Source organism: Oryza brachyantha, chromosome 2 (genome assembly GCF_000231095.2).
Source record: "Oryza brachyantha chromosome 2, ObraRS2, whole genome shotgun sequence".
Classification (NCBI taxonomy): Eukaryota; Viridiplantae; Streptophyta; class Magnoliopsida; order Poales; family Poaceae; genus Oryza; species Oryza brachyantha.
In genome coordinates this window covers 14,976,715-15,000,803 of record NC_023164.2, presented here as the reverse complement: position 1 = coordinate 15,000,803, position 24,089 = coordinate 14,976,715, and the positions used below count along the sequence as shown (strand labels likewise).

General features: G+C 40.9%; 4 protein-coding genes across 5 annotated transcripts; 2 read left to right on the top strand and 2 right to left on the bottom strand.

Moving 5' to 3' along the window:
• The first annotated feature begins 304 nt into the window (after nt 1-304).
• Nucleotides 305-4,732, top strand: LOC102711232 (transcription factor E2FA-like). 2 transcript variants are annotated; one of them, XM_040520733.1, is made up of 14 exons: nt 305-596; nt 1,525-1,705; nt 1,789-1,845; nt 2,041-2,126; nt 2,215-2,303; nt 2,404-2,455; nt 2,571-2,623; nt 2,713-2,763; nt 2,848-2,896; nt 2,990-3,055; nt 3,148-3,224; nt 3,301-3,535; nt 3,844-3,910; nt 4,035-4,732. In XM_040520733.1, the coding sequence occupies exons 1-14, from the start codon at nt 357-359 to the stop codon at nt 4,166-4,168; spliced, it is 1,437 nt and encodes a 478-aa protein (XP_040376667.1). In that variant the 5' UTR covers nt 305-356; the 3' UTR covers nt 4,169-4,732. The 2 variants fall into 2 exon arrangements, with proteins under 2 accessions (XP_040376667.1, XP_015688813.2); XM_015833327.2 differs by having other exon boundaries at nt 4,032-4,732.
• A 1,894-nt stretch (nt 4,733-6,626) lies between these two features.
• On the bottom strand, nt 6,627-18,926 carry LOC102710953 (chaperone protein ClpB1-like). The gene is made up of 7 exons (XM_006648639.2): nt 17,378-18,926; nt 16,199-16,356; nt 14,880-15,223; nt 11,699-11,706; nt 7,292-7,572; nt 7,012-7,209; nt 6,627-6,893 (listed from the first exon to the last, which is right to left on the bottom strand). The coding sequence occupies exons 1-7, from the start codon at nt 18,924-18,926 to the stop codon at nt 6,627-6,629; spliced, it is 2,805 nt and encodes a 934-aa protein (XP_006648702.2).
• Nucleotides 13,109-14,248, bottom strand: LOC107303644 (chaperone protein ClpB1). The gene is made up of 3 exons (XM_015833709.1): nt 14,170-14,248; nt 13,853-14,050; nt 13,109-13,597 (listed from the first exon to the last, which is right to left on the bottom strand). Exons 1-3 carry the CDS (start codon nt 14,230-14,232, stop codon nt 13,271-13,273), a joined length of 588 nt encoding a protein of 195 aa, XP_015689195.1. The 5' UTR covers nt 14,233-14,248; the 3' UTR covers nt 13,109-13,270.
• Nucleotides 18,927-20,259: 1,333 nt separating the features above from the next.
• LOC102710670 lies at nt 20,260-24,034 on the top strand. Its single transcript, XM_015833669.2, has 4 exons — nt 20,260-20,326; nt 21,758-22,968; nt 23,059-23,214; nt 23,347-24,034. Exons 1-4 carry the CDS (start codon nt 20,260-20,262, stop codon nt 23,641-23,643), a joined length of 1,731 nt encoding a protein of 576 aa, XP_015689155.2. The 3' UTR covers nt 23,644-24,034.
• The last annotated feature ends 55 nt before the right edge of the window (nt 24,035-24,089 follow it).

Here is a 24,089-nt window from a genome sequence, read left to right as displayed (position 1 = left end):
TTCCTTGCGATCCATTATCCACGGCGGCCGCGGCCGCCCCAAACACGACGAGGGACTACTTAATTTCCCTCCCTCCCCCTTCCCTCGTTTTCTGCTCGCTTTCTCTCTCTTCTCTCTTCCCCTCCTCCCCCTTCTCCCCCCTCTCCCCCCTCTCTCTATTCCCCTTTCCCCCCCTCCACCCACCCACCTCCGCCGCCGCCGGGCGGCCGGCCGGCCGGAACCCTAGCTCCGGCGAGCACCCCGCGCCCCGGCCCCGGGTGCGGCGTCGATCGGTACCACGGGCGGGCGGGGGTTGCTAAGGAGGAGGAGGGGGGCGGCGATCGCGAGATCGGGAGAGGTGCGGGGGTGCGCCCCCCATGGCGGGGAGCGGTAGGCCGCCGGCCGCGCAGAAGAAGATCCTGCAGTCGCTGCGCCCGCCCCTTCCGTTCGCCGCGTCGTCGAGGTCGCCCTTCGCGGCGCCCAACGACTACCACCGCTTCCCCGCGCCGGCTGCCGCGGCCGCGGGGCCGTCCGGTTCGGGAGGTATCGGCGCGGGTGGTGGTGGTGGTGGTGCCGCCGCCGGTGATATCGAGGAGGGGCTGGTCATCCGGACGCCGGTGAGCGCTCTCTCGATTTGCTCGTTTCTGTTTCCGGGGGGGGTGGGTTTTTTGGTGTGGGGGAGCTGACAAGCTGTTTGTGTCGTTTGAGCTCTCCTGGTGAGGAGTATCGGTCAAAATTTCTGCGTTCAATCTGTATGCATGTGCCTAGTTCAGTGTAGCTGTCAATCCCCCGGGTAGATTTGGGTGAAATTTTGGTCAATTTGTAAGCTTCCCCAGAGTCTTCAGAGTTCGGTCAAGCATAAATGCTCAGTAGTTCCAACTATTCTTATGCTAAGTAAATATTGAGCCATTCAGTTGCTGGATTATTCCCCGCGCCAAGGTTTGAACTGAAGGGAAAGTTTTTATGTCAAATCAAAAATATTGCATAGAGGAATAATCTATGTGATAACTTTGTTGACCAGATAGGGAATAGATGGAAACTCGCACGGCAGATGCTTATAACATAGGCAGCTTAATCTTGCCAAAATCTCCTGCGCTTTCATTTCTGGAATTGTGCAGTCTGGAATCTTCTATCTCATAGTACAATCTATTTCCTTGTACAGCAATACCCTTGTGTTGTGATATAATGATATGCCGTACCTGACATAGTCAGGATAATACCACAGTGGCAGCGGCACGGTGCTTCTGCTCACCTTCATACTGTTTTTTTAACTGTTAGCATGATTGTTGTTGTGAGTTGAGTTGGATATGTGGAGTACATTGAGACAGTGCCACTAAACCACTAATGATGGTAGTGTGTTGTTCATTTGTTCTTTATATGCTATCTAGCTAACAAGCATGAATTTTGTAGACTCAATATATGTCATATACTTGAGATGTACATTTTACTATATGTTCTGAAATTTCCAATTTTAGATATTTCGCTCTTGGGGTGTTTCCAGTTACTTTTAGATACTATAAAACACAAGCTACTCTCTATTCACAGCAAAAAAGAAAAGCACCAAGTGAAGAAACTGATGTTGCTGAGTCTAGTGATTGTATGATTACAAGCCCTGGATTTACTTGCAGTCCACTCCGCACTCCAGTCTCTGCAAAAGCTGTTAAGACTTCCAAATCAAAGACCAAGAACAACAAAGCTGGGCCTCAGACACCAACGTCAAATGTTGGTATGTGTAATCTTCTCTTTAGTCATTTGCTCTATGTGTTCTGTTTTATGAACAATTAAATGTGCACATCTTTTTATTTACAGGTTCACCACTTAATCCACCAACTCCTGCTGGTACATGCCGTTACGACAGTTCGTTAGGTGATAATGGCACTCTCTACCTCTAATGAATTTTTTGTTCTTAGTCTGAGACACCACAATCCAACTTCTATAAATTTGAGCACTGGGAATCTTATATACTTTTAGTATATTGTTACCTTTTTTTTGCCTTAATTTTCCCTATTATACTACAGCTGTTACTTATACCTGCCCTTGTTTCCTTGCAATTCATGTTAGGGCTTCTCACAAAGAAGTTTATAAATTTGCTCAAGCAGGCTCCAGATGGCATTCTAGATTTGAATAATGCTGCAGAAACACTAGAGGTTACAGACTGTTATAAATTATGTCATTTCACCTGACATCTCTTTTATTTCACTTAATACACAGTTCACGGATTTTCCTATGGTTCAGGTTCAAAAGCGACGTATATATGATATTACCAATGTTCTTGAAGGAATAGGGTTGATTGAAAAGACTCTGAAGAACAGAATCCGTTGGAAGTAAGCATTTTGTTTCTTTAACCTTTGTCTTCCTTTATTTCCACCTGACCTTATTTCTTCAACTCTTGAACTGTCATTCTAATCTCACACAACATTACAGGGGTTTGGATGATTCAGGAGTGGAATTAGATAATGGTCTTTCAGCTTTGCAGGTATCTGTTACTTTATGGTTTAAATTGGCATACTATGTTAAGTACATCAGAATACCTTTATTAGAATGATGTTGCTTGTTTCTAAGCACAAATTTGTGCAACCTTTCTTCTGCAGGCAGAAGTTGAAAATCTTAGTCTGAAGGAGCAAGCCTTAGATGAACGCATAAGGTTGGTAGCTGTCCATGGACCATAGAATTTTCTATGCTACATGACCCATCAAGAACATGGCATAATCTAAGAACTCATGTTTTATGCAGTGACATGCGTGAGAAACTAAGAGGTTTAACTGAAGATGAAAGCAATCAAAGGTATTTTTTAATCTACTTCTCATCAATAGTGCGAGGCTATCACTTTTCACTAATGTACATCTTCCTATTTTTATTTTTGCATAGGTGGCTCTATGTGACAGAAGATGATATAAAGGGATTGCCTTGTTTTCAGGTTTTGTATTCTACTTACATGGCTTAATAATGCCATCGGATTAGCATTTGCTCAACACATTTATTGTACTTAACATATTTTTTGGTTCTGCAGAATGAAACACTAATTGCAATAAAAGCTCCTCATGGCACTACACTTGAAGTCCCAGATCCTGATGAGGTGGGAAGCAATAAAAATAAAGTGGCTTTATGTGCAAAAATAAGTGGTACTGTGAACTGGTTCATAACTTCTTTTATCTGCTTCCTATGCAGGCTGGTGATTATCTCCAGAGGAGATATAGAATCGTATTAAGAAGCACAATGGGCCCAATAGATGTTTACTTAGTTAGGTAATGCTGCATTCCTCTCTTGCTGTTAAATATTTGAATCAGTTTTCATCTGATCAAAATCTTATCATATTTGTAGTCAATTTGATGAGAAATTTGAGGAACTGGGCGGTGGTGCAACACCATCAGGTAATGCAAACATGCCAAAACATCAACCCACTGAAGTCTACAATACAACAGATGTTGGCACTGGTCAATGTAGCAACTCTATTGCTGTGAACAATAATATTCAGCACAGCCAGATAACTCCTCAGGATCCTAGTGCCTCACATGATTTTGGAGGAATGACAAGGATTATTCCTTCAGATCTTGATGTAAGTCAGATTCTCTACAGTTTAATTTTATATATTTCGCATGCAGAATATCATGATTCATGGTTGTAAAGTTAAAACTACATATCATGGCATTATACATGCATCCTTGAACTTTCGGTTTACTTTCAAGGTTTTTAGCTCTTCAAACGGTTACCTGTAAATCCTTCATGCATAGAACACTAGAACTTATGAAATTATTATGTTCATAGCAGCACTGTCAGTAATTTTTGCTTTTTGCTAAGAACTTTGTGTTAAAAGGCCCAAATTTATCTCATCAGACTTATGGTCCTATGTCCATGATTTTGCAGACTGATGCTGATTACTGGCTCCTATCAGAAGGGGACGTCAGCATTACTGATATGTGGAAAACAGCACGTATCCTTTATGATCCTTGTTAAGCGTTGGTTTGGAGTACTAATTTAATTTTGCTTGGAAGTCGTTTAATAACTTGTACTTGTAAGTATAGTTGCAACTTGAAGTACTTAACAGGAAACAGCAGAAGTGCAGTGGGATGAGGGCCTGGATACTGATGTCTTCCTATCTGAAGGCGTTACAACACCACGTGCACACAATCAGCAGCCAGCTGAAGTGGGCGGGCCGCAGATGCAGGTACCACACACGCATCAACCCTAGGATCACAGGGGTTACAAAAGGTGCAAAGGTGACATCTGGATTCTTGGAGCGACGTTTGTATTGAAAATTGAAAGCATGATAGCAAATGCTCATTGCCAAATTGCAAAGAGCCGGGTGTGGTCTTCATCAGAATCTACATCTTCTCGAGAGGTATTTGCGGGAGTTCAGGAGGATGCCACTCCAGATTCACAACTGTTGTGGAGGCTGGTGGCGTCAACTAACTTATCAGCCTGCTGTTTCAGCACCCTACATCAGTTGAACATGAGTACATCGAGGTGCTGCTTTCGCCGTGAAGCTGATCGGCTGCCGTGCTCATTAAGGCACATATATTTTCCTTTCCAAACTAGTCATCATGCACGGCAGCAGCTGGAACTGCGGTGCTCTGTTCTGGTCTATTCTTGCAAAATTCTTTGAACATTGGGAGGAATGGGCATACAATGTTGGTCTGGTCTGACGTGAACAATGAGCTGAGCTAATTATGTAACCGAGCCGTCTTTGTAAATTGTTCAGTGCTCTCTTCCTCCAATATAATGCATAGCCTTGTAGATGGGATATGGTGCTTCATCAGTTCATTTGTCATTCATCATGATGACATCGTTGGTACTGGTAGTAATACTCGCCTATAATTTCTGTTCTGATGTGTTAATGAAAACATTATAAAGCTATCATGACCTCGAGATAGGTATATAAGTTGAAATTTTTTAGAAGTTTGATAGCAAGTAAGATTTCAATTTTCGAATTTGATTATATTAATTCTTCTCATTTTCGTTGCCGAGTATTCTCTTCATGATCGATAAGGACAAGACATCACACAGTTATTCTTAAGGGAATGATCACCTGCTCAATCCAACAGATACGGAGGGAGGGTTCTGGGTTCAGAGCGATGGTTGTGACTTGTGAGCGATGACTGGACCAGCAGCGGGATGACAAAGAGGGGTTTCTGGGATGGTCGTGAGCGATGATCATACTGGCAGTGGCAAGGAGACGGAGGGGTTGGAAGGAATACAGGGCAAGAAGGCGCCCGACTAGCTGTAATTTTTCGCTTATGTTTATAAGCATAAAATTTGAATTTTCAATTTTAAATATAAATATAAAAATTAGATCCGATGGTTTTTTCATCATAGTTTATTTTTTAGTCTTATCTTTCATATGACTAAAAATACATATATAAAATTTTTATTCATACAATATTTTTCACTTGTAAATAAACAATCACCCCCATTGTAACTAGATTCACACAACTATGAGTCTTTGTTTGGAAACATGGTTATATTTTATTACAACTATATAGCTTTTATGCTTATAAATACGATTATATTTGTCTTACAACTATATCGATCATCTACACCATTAAATATAAAAGATAGATATTTGATATATTGCTAAGCACGGTAAGGCATATATTGAAGTTGTACTCCCTATTTGACGCTCTTGACTTTTACATCTATATTTTACCGGTCTTATTATTCAAAATTCATGTTCGTGTAAATATATAGAATTATACACCATCGTTAAGAGCTATTTTACAATACTTAAGAAGATACCAGGAGGTATCACTTTTTCCTATGTAAATTTTGGTATCTTTTAGTATCTTAGGTATTAGTAGATACCAATTTTTACATTAAAATTTTGATACCTTTTGGTATCTACTCAAGGACTATAAAGACTATAAAGTTGCTCTATTCTTAAATCAAATTATAATAAAATAATTAATAACAACAAAATTCTTAAAGTTTATCGAATGGTCAAACACACAAAAGTCAATAACGTCGAATTAAAAAAAAGCAGAGAGTATAATTCTATAAAATAGGCTTCGATTGGATTTAGGCATCATGTTGTATTTCGCAGACGACTGGTCAGGGACGAGGTACATGTCCAAGTCTTCAAGAAACTAGCAATTTTTTTGGAAGACTGAACAGAAAGCACTTAAAAGAACGTGCATCTGGACATCAGGTCTCATCAACTACTAAGGCAGCATGCAGGCGAACATGGTAAAAACAGTATACTAGCAAGCAACTCCTAAGAGCAAGTTTAATAGTATAGCCAACTACTAGCTTCAATTTATTTATAAACATCAATACATGATCTCACATATTATACACGCATTTTGTCTTAGAACCGGTGTGTAGCTAGCATCTGTTTAAAATATGTTTATAGCTGGCTTATAGCCTGCTATTGTACTGCTCTAATGACATATCAGTTGCATGTTTTCCCTTATTCCTCGGCACATAATCCAGGACCGAATCAAGATCACAGACCACAGCATCAACCACTGGCTAAAACCGGCACAAGTTCAGGCTTAACTAGGGATTTAGCATGCACGTGTAAAACTCTACATAATTTAGATTGTAGGCACTCCATATTGCAGCTTAACTAGATATGAACAACCCAAAACGAAGCTCTTCTTGCCAGAAGCCTGTGGCAACCTACCATCTACTTCACAGGCTGCTCCTATATGCTAATCACCTTTCCTTCTCTTTGGTACGGGGAAGATCTCGACCACGTCGTCGTCGCTATCCGAGTCGCTCGGAAGATCCTCGACTGGCTTCTTGCCTCGCAGATCAACTGCCTTCTTCGATACCTGAAAGACTAGCCCCTTCTTGTCGTCGGTAGCATCAATGGAGATAGTTGAGCCCTTTTCAGCCTCTCCTGTAATAAGCATTTCAGAGAGCTTTGTCATCACATTCTTCTGCACCCACCTCCTTATGGGTCTTGCACCGTACATCTGAAAGAGATAAAGAATGGTTAGCTAAAAAGTACAAACTAAAAGATCTTCCGGTCATTACAAGATGGCAAGATGGGAGGATGAACGTGTGGTAATGCTGAAAGAAATCTGCACTCACTGGGTTGTATGATTCAGACAAAATGAGGTCCAAAGCATCATCACTTGCAAGTAGAGATACGCCCTTGGCTGTCACACTATCAACGACACTCTTCATCTGAATTTTAACGACCTCCTTAAGTTTGTCATGCGAAAGCGGCTCAAATATGACAATCTCATTCAGTCTATTGAGAAGTTCAGGCTTGAAAAACTTCTGAACCTGCACGTGCAAGTGTATATCAGAAATGCAGCTACTTTGGCCAGTCCAGGATCTCCAAGGGTATATTGGGACTTAAACAAACCTGTTTCATGACAAGGTCCCTTGCAGCTTCCATTGTTATTTCACCAGTCACTCCTCCGATTAGGTGCTCTGCTCCCAGATTTGAAGTCATAATGATTATGGTGTTCTTGAAATCTACTGTCCTCCCTTTGCCATCAGTCAACACGCCATCATCGAGGAGCTGAAGAAACACGTTGAACACCGAGGGATCCGCCTTCTCCACTTCACCAAAAAGGATGACACTGTAAGGGCGCATCCTAACCTTTTCTGTCAACTGTCCACCATCTTGATTTAAAATTTGACCTCAGCGAGTGGCATCTTCACTAAGTTTACTACTACATCTGTTTCATATTATAAGACTTTCTAGTATTGTTTAAATTCATTAATTGATGAATGTATATAATTTATATATATGTCTAGATTCATTAGTATCCATATGAATCTAGGCAAAACTAGAAAAACTTTCATCATGAAATGGAGGGAGTATTTACTAGCTTCGTCTATGCTACTGGAATTCATTAAAAAAAACAGCTCTATTCCGCCAGCATCTAACAAAGTACAAAAACTAAAAAAATTACAATTGGCAATGGGAATTTGGTTAAAATCTCCATATTGTTTCAATATATCAGCAAATGTAAGCATTAAAATAATAATAAAGATGCCAGTCTCCCCTTCACAATCTATTCTAAAAACAAAAATTTTAAATTCTTAAAAAAACTCGGATGGAGATATTACTTATAAAAAATTGTAAAGCACGATGAGATGTAAAACTTTGTAGGTGATAATTTTTATTTGAAATCAATCTAGATTATCAAATATCTGGACCTCTGACAAAGTTGATGTTTTGGCAAAACAAAGACTTGGCCGGTCTTCTCCTCGACTACACAAACACAATAGTGCAGATAACATCCTTTGAAGTGGTCCAGAGTAGTGGCAAAAGGTCGTCGAAGTTCGCTGCCACAAGGTGGAGAGAGAAAGAGAGGTGGGGAGGCCGTGGGAGAGCTCGGAAGTTCAAGCTCAATTGGGAAGGTTGTTGGGAAGGAGGGAATGGCCAGCAGCACATTCATTGTTGCCTTCAGTAGTCGATTGGGAGAGAGGGAGTTAGATCTAGCCAATAAAGGCATGATTGAGCACGTTTTATGTGGAGGGGGAGGAGAGGAAGGGATGGGGATTTCATTTCCCTAATTAATTTTGAGTGAGCATCGAGAGAAGGTGAAATGGAGAGGCATAATGTAAGCATTTTAGAGTGGCATCTGGGAGAGAACTTCTAATATAATGTATTGATTTAAAATTGAACTAGTTTGAATTGGCGTCGAATATATAAATTTTATATATGTAAATATTGATGATACAAATCAAAGTTTATATAAGTAAAGCTTATCCATTGTATGTGTAAAGTTTATATGTGTCAGTTAAATAAGATGTTTGAGCGAAAACCATCTCCGCAAGCATTCACGTAAACTCACCTCATACCTAGGGCCATGCATGGTCCATTTGTGGCGTGATTATATGCCAGTTTGGTTTGGAGTCAAAAGTGAGCTTGCCAATGTTAATTTTTGGTTAGTTTTGTTATGACAAATTATAATAACATAAAGTTTGTTTGGGTTAAGACAAAATGACGGTAGTTACTGTAGAGTGGCCTATTTCATTATATACTTAACAAACCTTGGGGAAATCCAAAAGGACACCAAACATTGTTGAAATTATCAAATATTGGTCAGGTTAATCTAGACCCTACACCAAACCAACCCTAGCTAAGAGCAACCCTAGAGATTGGCTAAATTCCTTTCCTAAATTTTGCTTTTTTGAAATTAAACAAATTGATTCTTTAAAGAGTTTGGGAAAAATTGATTATCCAAACTGAAAAATAGGGCCTATACAACACTATCAGCAAAATAAACAGAAATAAAATCCAAACTATATTCTCCCTTTGGTAAAAAAATGTTTATCGTTTAGGGCAAGATTTGATCAAATTCATAAAATTTTGATCATCGATAATTTCTTCATGCTTGATTTAAATACAAGACAAATGATACACATTTCGAAAATTATTATCATAATTCTTAAATTTATTAGATTTTATAAAATTATTAACACAAAATTATTGTTGGAATTTTAGAAGTTTGACCAAATCTTATTTCAAATGTCAAATAGTTTTACCGTTTGGAGGATTTATCCATGCCAACACCAAAAGATTGTCCTCCCACGAACTGAAATTGTTGGATATTTTTGGTTTGTTCTCATAATCTCATATATGCTTGACTGTCATCGCGCGGATAAAGTACTATTTTAATGGAATAATAGAATTTAATAAAAGCTTAAATAAGTCTCAAACACTAAAATACATCCAAGAAAAATTCAAATATGGCTTGGAGTATTTTTCTTAAATTCTCCGTTCTTTAAAATAACACCTCAATTTTTAATTGAATTTTCAATGCATAATAAGTACTCTCAATGCAACAAAAATAAATTTTAGATTTTTTATAATAGAAAAAATAAAATGAAATATCTATTCTCTCCCCCCGAGGTCCCCCTCCCTCTCACTCCTCCCTAGCCGGCCTAGCTTGGCCTCCCCTTCTCTTGGGTATTTTTAGCCCAACACTTCCTGGCCCATCCCTCCTCTCTCAGCCCACCTTCCTATCCCCCCTCCCTCTCCCGTGGGACGCTTCCTCACAGCGGCGCTCGGCCTAGCCAGCCCATGGGGGCACGCACGCACGCATACATCTCCTTCCTTCAGCCATGCCGCCCCTCCATTTCACCTTCTCTCGATGCTCACTCTAAAAATTAATTAGGAAAATAAAATCCACATCCCTCCCTCTCCTCCCCCTCCCCATAAAACATGCTCAATCATGCCTTTAATGGCTAGATCTAACTCCCTCTCCCAATTGACTTTCAAGGCAATAGTGAATGTGCTACTGGCCATTCCCTCCTTCCCGACAACCTTCCCAATTAAGCTTGAACTCCCGAGCTCTCCCACGGCCTCCCCACCTTGCCTTCTCTCTCCACCCTGTGGCAGCGAACTTCGACAACCTTTTGTCACTACTCTGGACCACTTCAAAGGACGTTATTTGCACTATTGTGTTTGTGTAGTCGAGGAGAAGACCGGCCAAGTCTTTGTTTTGCCAAAACATCAACTTTGTCAGAGGTCCAGATATTTGATAATCTAGATTGATTTCAAATAAAAAATTATCACCTACAAAGTTTTACATCTCATAGTGCTTTACAATTTTTTATAAGTAATATCTCCAGCCAAGTTTTTTTTAAGAATTTAAAATTTTTGTTCTTAGAATAGATTTCACCTTGTAATGCATATTCGGGCATATAAACCATATCAAATGAAAATATTGCTAATTATAACATGGCAAAATTTGCTACAGGGCATCGAAAAAATGTGTAATTAGCCAGTGGATACCGCAAGATCACAAATTTACTGTAGGACACCATAAAAATATGGTAATTACCTAATAGACACTCCGGCCATTATTTTATTAATTTTGGAGTCAAAAATTTTTAAAAGACGAGATTGCCCTCGGTGACCAACCCGTTATGCCGACTAGGTTCAGTTGAACTAGGCCCAGTCGGTCTCGGCGCCGCACCACACTCGAGCTCTAGCCTACAGGGTGACTGAGCAGGCGGCGGCGGCGACGACCCAGTTGCGGCGAGGGCGGCGGCGACCCGGCCACCGAGGGCAATCTCGTCATTTTTAAAATTTTTGACTCCGAAATTAATAAAATAATGGTCGGAGTGTCTACTAGCTAATTACCATATTTTTATGGTGTCCTACAGCAAATTCGTGATCTTACAATGTCCACCGGTTAATTACACGTTTTTTCGATGCCCTGTAGCAAATTTTGCCTTATAACATTATAGATCTGGTTAATCTCTACAACTTTGATATATGTTATTTCTTCACATCAGGTCATTTGAAGTTGTCTTTTTCCTAAAAAAGTAGATATCAGAATTTAGAATGCACATTCGGTTATGTAAATGATCTCAAATAAAACCGTTGCCAGTTATAAAGTTGTAGATATTTCGAGATCTAAAACCGAGATCATTTTAAAATTCAAAAATTTGAATTTGCACTCATCCATAACGGGTTATAAGTATCACCTGTCGCTCTATCAGAGATAATGTTATCTATTACAAGTGTAGTGATATGACCCGTTAAATAATATTAGACCACTCATTTTTTATAGGTCGTACCACTACACCTATCACATATAACATGTCATCTGTGACGAATCATGATTATGACATGTTATAGATCAGCTGTAACGGGTTAAAACTAAGACCCATGACATATGACCTCTAATTTGTGATGGGTCATTCTCATTCACCTTACCTTAAATGCTGGTCAGACAGAGCTAGCAAATCTTCCCATGATCAAAACTTGAGAACAAAGTTTGAAATTACCAAATTGATTTGTTACCATGGACGCTACGGTGAAGTGCAATTTACTCTATTAAATCGTTAAGGAAAAGAACGAGTATTTCATCATATACTGTAGCGATGTAGTTGTCGTCAGTAACGCCACTGTGATGTTTTTCTATAGGGTCCTAAAAAGGTCTAGATCTATTTTCAGTGTTAATCAAAAGAAAAGATATGACACACACATGTACACACACTATTGTGATATATGTACATAGCGGCAATTTCACTTTTGCTCATGTTTCAGATTCTAATACTGATTTTACACCTCTTTTTAGGGTTTTTATTTTTATCCCTATTATCTTAACTGAATCAACAGTCTGCCCTAGAGGGACATAATGGTCTTAACTTGGGAGTTAAAAGTACTATTTTGCCCTTTCTCGGGAATTTCATTATTTACCTTTTTTTTTGTCGCTTGCTTTTTTGTCCTCGGTTGTGAATCACAACAACATATATACAACAATAGAGAAAAAAGCAAATGACAAAAATACATGGCTAAAAATAAAATTCCTGAGAAAGGGTAAAAGAATACTTTTAATCTCCAAGTTAACACGCGCGGTTAGGTTCCTCCATCCAAAAGAGGGCAGACCGTTGGTCCAGTTAAAAAAAATAAAGGTAAAAATGAAAACTGTAAAAAAGAGGGGTAAAATCAGTATTAGAATCTAAAACAAGGGTAATAATGAAATTGTCCGATGTATATACCTCGATCTCAATATTCTCCAAAGGGCCGTAGGAGAAAAACTCACTGGAACATAAAATAAATGATAGTTTGAGAGAGTTTAACATCTATCAGGTCTTCCAAAAAATAAACATCTACCAGAATCCAAAGCACATTATATATATACACCTGTAACAGGTTAAAGTAGGGGTGTTAACGGAGCGGATTCGAACGGATACTGGGCATACTATATCCTAAACCATAATTTTTAAACGGATGCGGAGCGGATGCGGATGTTTTCGGATGCGGATTGTTGCGGACGTCAGAAATGGTGCGAAGTCGGTGCAGAGTCGGCTCGAAAACAGATTATTATGACCGAATATATGTACATGTTATCAATATATTGTCATTCAATATTGATGAAAAATATTTGGGCTATTGATGGACTTTTGATTGAGTGCTTTGTGGGCTAACAAACTCGGATTATCCGCTAGAATGACTATCGGATAATCCGGTAAGAAAATCGGATAATCTGCATCCACCGGATATTAATGATACCATCCCCGTATCCGAATCCGCAACTCACTATCTGAATTCGACTCCGTATCCACTGTATAGTTGCAAACCCCTACCATATCCTCAATTTGAGCGGATCCGGATCGGATCAAATCGGATATTATCCGATCCATTAACACCCCTAGATTACATGTTATAGTCTAACAGAGTTGCATACCAATTAATTAAACCAAAAGATATAGCAAATTAGACTTCCAAATCATCTAGCCAACATTACATGTACAGTGAGGTAGAGACCGGCCGGTAGTTAGCAATAAAACCAGCGGCTGTGACAAATGCAGAATTAATTAATCACTAGCTAGCATCTTCAGCTCAATTCGATCACTTCCTGGCCGCATATTACATGCACAGCGATGATCGTATGGTTGCGCCCTTCATCCTCTTGGCCATGGGTGCAGCCACGGCAACGTCGGAGTCGGAGTCGTCGTCGCTGGAGATCTCCACGACGGCCGGCATCTTTCCTGCAGCCCGTCTGCTGCTGCTCTCTGCGAACTGATGCTCACTTGGTGCCGCCTTCTTCAGGACATTGTACTTGAGTTCTTTCCTGTCTTGAGTTGCATCAATGGTGACGATGGTGCCTTCCTCTACCTCTCCTTTCACCAGCATCTCAGAGAGCTTCGTGGTCACGATCTTCTTCACCAACCTCCTTACTGACCTTCCGCCGCTCTGCAGGGAAAAATCAAAAACGTAGGGGACACATTATATTTGTGAATTCAATTAATTACTCCCTCCAGATCGACATAATTGTATGTCGTTTCGGACACTCAAATTATGAAGGGAATTACATGCCAAATCGTTCTGAAATTAACGACAAATAAAATTGGCTGAAGGTATGCAAATATCTGCATGAGATAACGTACTTATTGGAGAAAGCATTAGTATTATTAGTAGTTAATTAATTCTACTGGAAAATGGGCTTACTAGGTTGTGTGATTTGTGCAAGATGACATCCAAAGCAGCATCACTGGTGGTCAAAGTAATGCCCTTTTCTGCTACACGAGCAGCCATGGCTTTCAACTGAATACTAGCAATCTCCTTCAGCTCACTAATGGACAGTGGCTTGAAGATCACGACCTCAGTTAGTCTGCTCACAAACTCGGGCTTGAAATATTTCTGTGCCTGAAGACAAAAATAAAACAGCACAGTCACGTACGATTAGAATGATTAATTTTGATTTATATTATATGAGTATATACTAGCGCCTCTCACAAGAGCTAGATATATAGTTGCAAGCTGACCTCTTTAACGACAAGGAATATGGCTTCCTCGATAGATTTACGGCCAACAAGTGCCTCCATCATATGCTCGGCTCCAACATTCGAAGTCATAACGATGATGGCATTCTTGAAATCAACAGTTCTTCCGTTGCCATCAGTCAGAATGCCAGCATCAAGGACTTGGAGAAAAATGCTAAGCACTGCAGGATCTGCCTTCTCAATTTCATCAAAGAGGATGACACTGTATGGATGCTGCCTCACTTTCTCCGTCAGCTGTCCTCCTCCATCCACATGGGAAGAATGAGAGCTTAACAAAACATAAAGGAACAACCAGTATTAAGATTCAGTACATACAAAGCTAAACAAAATCGGGACATTTTATAAGTTCAAAGTTAAAATTTTAAGTTGAACAGAAGTTATTAATTAGCAAATGATACTCTCTCTCTCTCTCTCTCCCTCTCTCTCTCTCCAGTTCTAATATCATTTTAGAGAAGTTGTTTTTTCTTTTGGGGTCAAATTTCAAAACATTTACTATCAATAATTTATAAAATTTAGTATTAATGTACTAGGATAATAAGTATAGAACAATGAGTCTTCGAAAGTACTTAATAAATTGAACACTTTTTCATTTTTTACACATATTACAATAGAAAATCATAGTTAAACATATGTTTTGAAGACCATGTCGTTGTTCAAATGATAGAAACTATCAAACTGGAAGGAGTATAAACCTGGGGTGTTCTCCAATAAGACGCATCACTGCATTAGCACCGACAAATTCAGACATGTTGAACCGGAGCAGCATCTCCTCAGTGCCAAAGAGCTGCTCTGCAAGAGCCTTTGCAAGCTCTGTCTTGCCAACACCAGTGGAGCCCAAGAAGAGGAACGAGCCTACTGGTTCGCCTGACTGATCATCAAGGCCAGCCCTCGATCTTATGACTGCTTCTGCAACCAGGTTTACGGCTTCGTCCTGGCCAACAACACGCTCACGCAATCTGTCAGCTAGGCCCAGTAGCTTTTGTTTCTCCTCTTTGCCAAGTGTACCGACAGGAATGCCAGTCCACCGGTTCACAACCTGGTGTACATGAATGCTCAAGATATAATAAGTTAGAGCATGAGACGATATCATATATTCATATATATTACTCTCGTTTCGGTTTATAAGATGTGTTTTGACTTTTTCTACGTTCATATAGATACTAATGAATTTGGACATATATATTTGTTCACAAATAAATCCAAGGAAAAGCAAAACGTTTTATAATCTGAAATGGAGGGAAAAGCAAAACATTTTATAATCTTAAATGGAGGTGCTATATAATATGTACTATATTACTACTAATAGCATACGTGAGATATATATATGAAAAGTTGATCCAGCAAGTAATCGACATTATAGCCTGCTATGAACAAAACTATGTGTTATGGCAAACAGTGTCTAGAAAACCTAAAACCACAGTTGAGCAATTAAAGCATAACTTCAACAACATTTAACAAAAATGAATGGAGTATTAAACCATTATAATATACCAATAAGTACAGCCATCTTAATACGTGAAAAAACTAAATGTCAAAATTATTTCATCTCCATATATACGTAATGGAACATTACAATTTTAAATACCCAAAGATTGTGTGTCCCTCATGAGTTTTAATGGATATATAGCTCATTAATAATATTATAGTATAACCTAATCATAAACTAAAACTCCTGGTCGTGGCCTTGCAATTCCATATGCCGGCCATATAGATTAAAACGATTAGTATATACTCCCTCCGTCTCATAATGTAAGACTTTTTAGTCTTGCCTAGATTTATATGGATACTAATAAATCTAGACGTATATATAAATTATATATATTTATCAATTGATGAATTTAGACAAGACTAGACATTCTTACAATATGAAACAGAGGCAGTAATTGTATATCAATCCAAACCAACCCACCAAATAAAATGGATATGACATATATATACTAGTATGCTCTAGTACTATAAGTCCATCATATATATATGAATCAAAAGTCATGAATGCATCAATATATCGTACCTGTGCCACTTGATCTGAGGTAACTTCTGTTGCTTCCCTTACAGCATTTTCAATGTTATGCTGCTCATTGTTCCCATTCAACTGCTTATATCCTTGCATTTTTGCGGTGGCGCATGCTTCGTCGATAAGATTGATTGCCTTATCAGGGAATCGACGACCTTAACAAATAAATATAGAACTTATCAGTGTTTGTTACAGAGATATGGCTGCTAAGTGCTATTTATGTTAGTAGTTCTAAAATCATCAGTTAATGTTTATCTCATAAAATCTGATGCCCAGCTAGCTATTTACTCTCGATGTGTTTATTTAATGGTAATATTATCATTGTTGAGATGATATCGGGAGCTACTATATTTTTTTATTGCAAAACCTAAGGGTACTATAGATACCAATGGGTACAAAAATTACACTAAAAAAATCGATACCTCGATATACATTCTCAAATACCATAAAATTTCCCTTATGTTCAACTCTTCTACAAGTTCCCTAATTTCTCAGTAGTTTTGTAACAGAAGTTCTGCACTACTGTTGTGCCACATTTCTTAGCACTATCACATTGATTCGCCTCACTAATTGCTTCATTTTCTCTATGGCATGCATATATATGATTTTTACTAGTTTCGCCTCAGTTATCAATAGAATTAATATATGATCGAATAGATGCAGTCTATAGCTGATGCATAATATTAATCACTATTGGGATAAACTACAAACTATAAATCATGTAGTAGTAAAATACATTGGAACAGTTAATCAAATCTTATATATTGTTACAAACAGCTAGCATTAGACAATTTGATCAATATATTATGGCCGCGTTCGGTAGAGGGGCATAAATTAACTTATGCCCCGGCACGGAAGATCTAGTAATAGATTAGTACATGATTAATTAATTTTTAATTATTAGAAAAATATAAAATAGATTAATATGATTTTTTAAAACAATTTTCCTATAGAATTTTTTTTGTAAAATATACACTATTTAGCAGTTTGTGAAGCGTGCGCATGGAAAACGAGGGAGGCTTACTTAACTTGTGGGATGGCCAAACGCGGCTTATATGTCATAATAAACTTTCAACACTCCAACCACAACAAATTAATATTAACACTAAATTAATTAAGATTAAAAACTATTAATTAGTAATCAATTCAATCAAATGATAAAACAAATCAACTCACCAGTAACATATCGATTGGCGAGGTGCACAGCCGCTATAAGAGCATCGTCCTGTATCTTGATTTCATGGTGCTCTTCTAATTTGGTCTTGAGCCCCTCCAGTATAGCGATGGTGGCCGCCACGCTTGGCTCCTCGACGAGCACCTTCTGGAAGCGCCGCTCGAACGCGCCGTCGTTCTCGATGTACTTGCCGTACTCCTCGAACGTCGTGGCGCCGACGCACCGGACGCGGCTGCGCGCCAGCGCCGGCTTGAGAAGGTTCGCGCCGTCCATGGCGCCCATGCCGCCCTGGCCGGCGCCGACCAGCATGTGCAGCTCGTCGATGAAGAGCACCACCTTGCCGGCGGACTCCTCCGCCTCCCTGATCACGTCCCTCATGCGCTCCTCGAACATGCCGCGGAACTGCGTCCCGGCGACGATGGCGCCGAGGTCGACCTCCACGACGCGAGCGCTGGCGAGCGGGGCGGGGACGGTCCCCGCCGCGATGCGCTGTGCCAGCCCCTCGGCGATGGCCGTCTTCCCGACCCCCGGCTCGCCGACGAGGACGACGCTGTTCTTGATGCGCCGGCAGAGTATGCAGACGACGTGGTCAATGACGTCGTCTCGGCCGAGCACGGGGTCCATCCCGGCGGTGGCTGTCAGGTCCCGGCCGTACTCTCCCAAAGCCGCTGCCTTTGGAGCCGCGACGTTGGGCTCCGGCTGCGAGTCGGCGGGAGGCTTACCACTATCACCCTTCCTCAAAAGATCCAAGAATGAAAATGGGCGGCCCAACACGTCGGAACAGTCGGACGACGACGGCGGCGGAGGTGGAGGTGGTGGCATCGAAGTGTTCGAGCTCGAGGAATTGCCGTTGCCGAAGAGGGAAAAGACGGCCGGCGACGGCGCAAACGGTAGTGGCGCCGGAAGCAGCAGAGGTGTCATCAAGCTCGAGGATGTGGCGAAGGTGGAACATCCCGCCGGTGGCAACGGAGGTGGCAATAATGGCATCGGAGGTGGTGGAATCGGAAAATTGAAGTTCGATGGATTGCCCAAGACAGAAAAACCTGGGGGCACTGACGGGGCAAACAGCGCCGGCGGCAACGGCGGAAGCATGAGAGGTGGTGGCGTGAGCTCTGGCAGGAGGAACGTCGGAGTCGGAGCGACATAGCCAGGGGCAGCGGCAGCGTCGGTGGCGGCGTTAGCCGGTACAGCCGGCGCCGGCGCGACGGCCGGTAACACGGATGGGGAAGCGACGCCATGGCCCGGCAAGCCCCCCGGGACGCCGGCGGCAGCCACCACCAACTCGGTGGCGACTTGGCTCCGCAGCCGCTTCCCCATGGCCAGAATGTCCATCGTACGGCTAAGAGCCCTCCGGTCGACAGGGGCGCCGCCATCACCAGGCGTCGTCTGTCCATCGCTAGGCTCAACCTTAACGCTGACTCCGCGCGGCGCCGCCGCGGCCGTGGCATCCGGCGGCGACTGCCCCAGCCCCACCGGCTCCTGGATGCGAGCTGAGGAGCTCCCCGGCGCGTCGTCGACGTCGATGGGCAGCAAGCTGCCCTGAGCAGACATGGTGTCTACCCCTCGATTCGGAGGTGCGCCGGGACGCACGGAGAAGATCCGGCCGGCCGGTCGGCGCGGCGAGATCGATCGAAGAGAGAGACACGCGAGCAAGTGGAGGAGAGGCGGCGGCCGGAGGCAAGAGGGGAGATCGGGGCGGCTGCGAGTGAGCCCTTGGAGGCTGGAGCTATATATAAGAGGGAGAGAGTGGCAGGCGGACAGTGCATAGGTACTTCCGCCCGATGAGTCGGGCCGTCAGGCAGCTGCCGGGCCCACAGTCGGCCACACGGCTCTAGGGTTTTGTATATCTGATGTGATCTGCTTCAGAAAAGCCCTGAATTTTTGGGATGTTTGGAAAGATTGGATTTTGTGGGAATTTTGGGCTGGGCTGGTTGTCTGTCTATGCAATATTTTTTGTGCTCTATATTTTTTTTGTAGTTAACCCAATATATGATTTTGGTAAGTAAAATATTAGCATTCTTTCGAAGATACTATAAGAACACAGTTGATAAAGTTCTACGTTAACCGGACGCCAAGCACTCGAGGATATGAAATACTCTTTTCCCTTTGGCTATAAATGGTCTGTATTAGGGAGAGCGAGAAGAAAAAATGCAATAATAAATTCAAAAATTTTATAGGGGAAATCACCTCTATACTGACCAGTAGATTTTGCCACCATTTGCAACTGGCAGCAATCCTCCCCCGACATGCAGTGATGTAGAAATTAAGGAATAGGAAATCTTTCTTGAGGGATGGAAATTCAACATTCTATGTTCTTTTTCGTATACAAAAGATTATTTGATTTTTATAGCTATTTAATAATATAACTAAATAATATAAAGTTAGAAATCTACTTTAAAAAGTTGAAATGATGTACTTATGTGTAGAAACTTTTTGTAAAAAATATAAAATTTAGCAACATGAGTGTAAAAACGAGAAACAAGAATGCATAGCCACTCGCGTTGAGGGCTAAGGCAACTCAGTTATGATTCATCTTGTTAATATAAGAATTCAATAGCCTGGGTATGGGTATGCCCGCCTGTAGCCTAAAAATCTAATGGGTAGTAGCCGGGTTTTATATTTTATCCGAGGATAACCCATACCCGACTCGAAATTAATGTAGATATTAATTTTGTTCTATCTCTCGTACCTATTTTTCATTGACCTATAAAATCTTGAACTTCAATGAAATAATGCCAGCTTATTTATAATTTGTATTACTCTTTTATACCATTGGTGATAATTTTACAATCTATTGATTTTATTGATCTTTATTTAGTTACATTTCTATTGAATATTAATCATATAAAACCCATTGGGTACCCACCAGGTATACCCGTACCCGATGGATATGGGCGTGGGTATGGATTTCTACCCGCCAATCATATCGGATATCAACTGGGCGGATAAAAGTGGGTATCGGGTCGGGCACGGACTTGCTCTACCCGTACCTGACTTGACATATTGCCATCATTAACTCTCAACTAGAATTTATTAATTAATTGAACTCTTTAGTCTTATTTTGTTTCAAAAATACTACCAATTAATAAATATGAGGTTGTACCTATATTAGACTATAAATTTAGTATTTATTAATTTAATTCAAAATTTGACATGATTTGAATTAGTATTGAATATTACCCCTTGCAAGACATGGTGACAGCTAGTATTAGTTAATCATCAAGTTACATGGGCTGTGTTCGGTAGTCAGGTTCTTCACCTCTCCCCGCCTCATATCATTTACGACACACATTTTTCAAATGGTTGAATGATGTGTCTTTACACACATATATAAATGTATGTATGTATGTCAATCTTTTTTTAAAGTTTTTTACGCAAAACTTGCTTAACTATGTGTAAATCTACCGTTTGATTATCGATGATATTGATAATTATCCGATTATATACTACTCCCTCTGTTCCTAAATGTTTAACGTTGTTGACTGTTTTATACACGTTTGATTATTCATCCTATTCAAAAATTTACATAATTATTAATTATTTTTATATCATTCTATGTATTGTTAAATATATTTATTTATATATATATTTGATAAAAAAATTAAATAAAACAAATAATCTAAAAAAAACGGAGAGGCAGTACCGCGCGTGAAGGGATCAACAAGCATAGCGAGATGAAGGGCAGCTGGGCTCCTGGCCCGCCCGGCCCACGAGTACTAGTCTCTCCCCTCCCCCCGCCGGCGTCAAACGGCTCCCATTTTTCGCCGGGCAAAAAGCACGGGGCGCGAACCCCTAACGCCGACACCATCACGCGGCGGATCACGGCCGGCGACGCACGCAGGTAGCGGCAGCGGCAGCTCCTCGCGACTCTCCAAACCCTAGGTATATGCCGCTCATCCCCCGGTAGCCGTCCCCCTCCTCACCCCTACCCGGCCACCCCACACACACCCATCCTGTTGGTGCAGTCCGTCGTTCTTGAGGTGAATCTGCTAGGCATTTATCTTGTTCGTTTTAGGGCATTGTGTTACGATGGTGATTCCAACTTCGAGAACCAAACCGATTTTTCTAGCAAATTTCTGTTGCAATGTGTTCTCCACCCAAAATAATCATCCTTTAGTTTACGGGTTGGCTGGGTATTGGGTTATCCAGCACAGTGAAAATTTCATCCTAGATTTCATATGAATAGCTGTCTGGATGCAACTTGACACTATTACTGTATCCTAGATTTCATATGAGATTCAGTCATTCAGAGAGATATTTATGTTCTTGAGCATCTTCACTGTGTTGATTCCTTTGTCTTGCTGCTTTCATGTGTGTGGAATCTACGTCAAGCTTTTCAGTAATTGCCAGGCTATGCAGTCTGATTTTTTGATTTTTTGGAGCAATGCATCGCACTAAAAGGGCAAAGCTGGAATCAGCATCTGCTGTGAGTTCAGACAGATTCAGCCACCTACCTCCAGAGATAAAACTCACCATCCTCTCTAAGTTGAATGTCTTGGATGCTATTAGAGCCAGCATCCTATCCAGTGCTTGGAAGAATGTGTGGACTACTTCGCCAGCAATACTTCTATCTGATGCGTATCACATCCCGGGTTCCTCTATAACAACGAGACCCAAATTTATTACGCTGGTCGATCTGGCATTGTTGCTTCATAATGGACCTCTAGCTTCATTCTCACTTGCATGTTTCAGAACATATCATGATGTATTTGATAGGTGGATGTGCATGCTGTCAAGGAAAAAACCAAGGTCAGTTAAAATCAAGTTTTACAATGGGGATAAATATAAGATTCCGTCAAGCCTCTTCTCTATCAGTGGTTTGGACTATCTGCACTTAAAAAGATGCATCATTGGCTTGCCTCAGAAGTTTGAAGGTTTCAAGCAGCTAACTGTCCTGAATCTGAAACATTTCTCCTCAACAGACAGTGACATACATAATCTGGTCTCCTCATGCCCCTTGCTCACTACATTGTGTTTGAAATATTTTGAGGGTATCAATTGTCTCAGTATTAAAGCTCAGGCACTGCAGGATTTAGATGTTAAAGGGAACTTTCAAGACTTTCATCTGCATGCGCCTAATCTGTGCAATGTGTATGTTACACTTGGGAAAACAGAAAACGAACAATCAGCTGTAGTTGCAGGCAACAGGAAAAACTATCTGAAGCAAGCTTTTGTTGGCCCATCTAACATATACAGACTTGTTATAAAAAGATGCATCGTCGCCTTGCCTCTGGAGTTTGAAGGTTTCAAACGGCTACTTGTCTTGAATCTGAAATATTTCTCCTCAACAGACAGTGATATTAATAAGCTGATCTCCTCGTGCCCCTGGCTGAATACATTGCGTTTGAAACATTTTGATGGTATCAGTTGTCTTCGTATTCAAGCCCAGGCACTGCAGATTTTAGAGGTTGAAGGGAACTTCGAAGACTTTCATCTGGATGCACCTAATCTGTCCCATGTGTATCTTACACTTGACAAAATAGAAGCCCAACAATCTGTCGCAGTTGCCCCCGACATGAAAAACTATCTGAAGCAAGCTTTTGACAGCCTAACTAGTATAGAAGAGCTTACAATAAATGGCTCTTTCTTGACGGTAACATTCATGTTATTAGTTTTGATCTATCTAACTGTCACGCTGATTAAATTTTATTGTTAATTCTCATTGGTTTTATTGTGGTGGCAGTATCTATCCAAAGGGTGCTTGTTGACCAAACTCCCAGGTGTGTTTAATCGTCTGAGGAAGATTTGTATTGAGAAGTGCTCTTGGAACTGGGCAGAGGTCTTGGGTGCTTGTTCAATATTTCAGAATGCCCCTACATTCAGAGAACTTGAGATATGGGTAAGCCTCTCTCCACCCACCTGCTGGTAAATTGGCACTATTTTCCACCTGTAGACTGCAGGTGCCTATGCTTTTATCTGTTCTTTGTGTTTGTTTTGATGTCTGACAAGTTGCTAGCTCCAACTTCTACAGAGTTTCTTCCGTCCAGAAGCTTCTTGGTGCCAGCCAATATGGGATGAGGATCAAACGGAGATTGAAGAGCCTACCTTGCATCACCTCGTGACAGTGACCATGAATGGTTTCGTGGGGCTGGAATACGAAATTGCTCTTGTTGGGCTGCTTCTGAGATGGTCGTCTGCCTTAGAGGAAATGAAGATAATCAGATTTGAGGATGAGGATGACATCTATGATGAATGCATGTGCAATGCTCTTACTAAGTTACTGGCTCTCCCGAGGGTGTCTAACAAAGCCAAGATCACTTTCATCTGATTCATATACAAGCCAAGATCAATTTCATCTGAATCGTATACCTCCTGATCATTCTGCTAAAATTTCGCTTCGTATTGACGTTGCTGGTGGCAGAGCTACTGTTATTAGTCTGTCATGGGATGTTTGGGGTTATGCTTGCGTGAAATCTGAACTGTATGTGTCTTTAAATCATTATATTTCTCCTTTAAACTGGCCATGCTTGGTTCAGAATGAATGTTTCTTGGAAAATTACCATGTCCCTTCTGTTCTGTTCAATAAATTGGAAGTTGGTCGGTCAGCTCCAATTGCTTGAAATGTTTGTGAATTGATGTTTCAAAATCAAAAGCATAATGGAAGACAAGCTCATTAAAAGTTGGCCTGTGGGCTTGGGCTTCAAGTAAAGTCCATAGTTTTCTGCAGTTTTGCAACACAACTCAAGAACATTTAGACATCTGAATTTGTGGCAG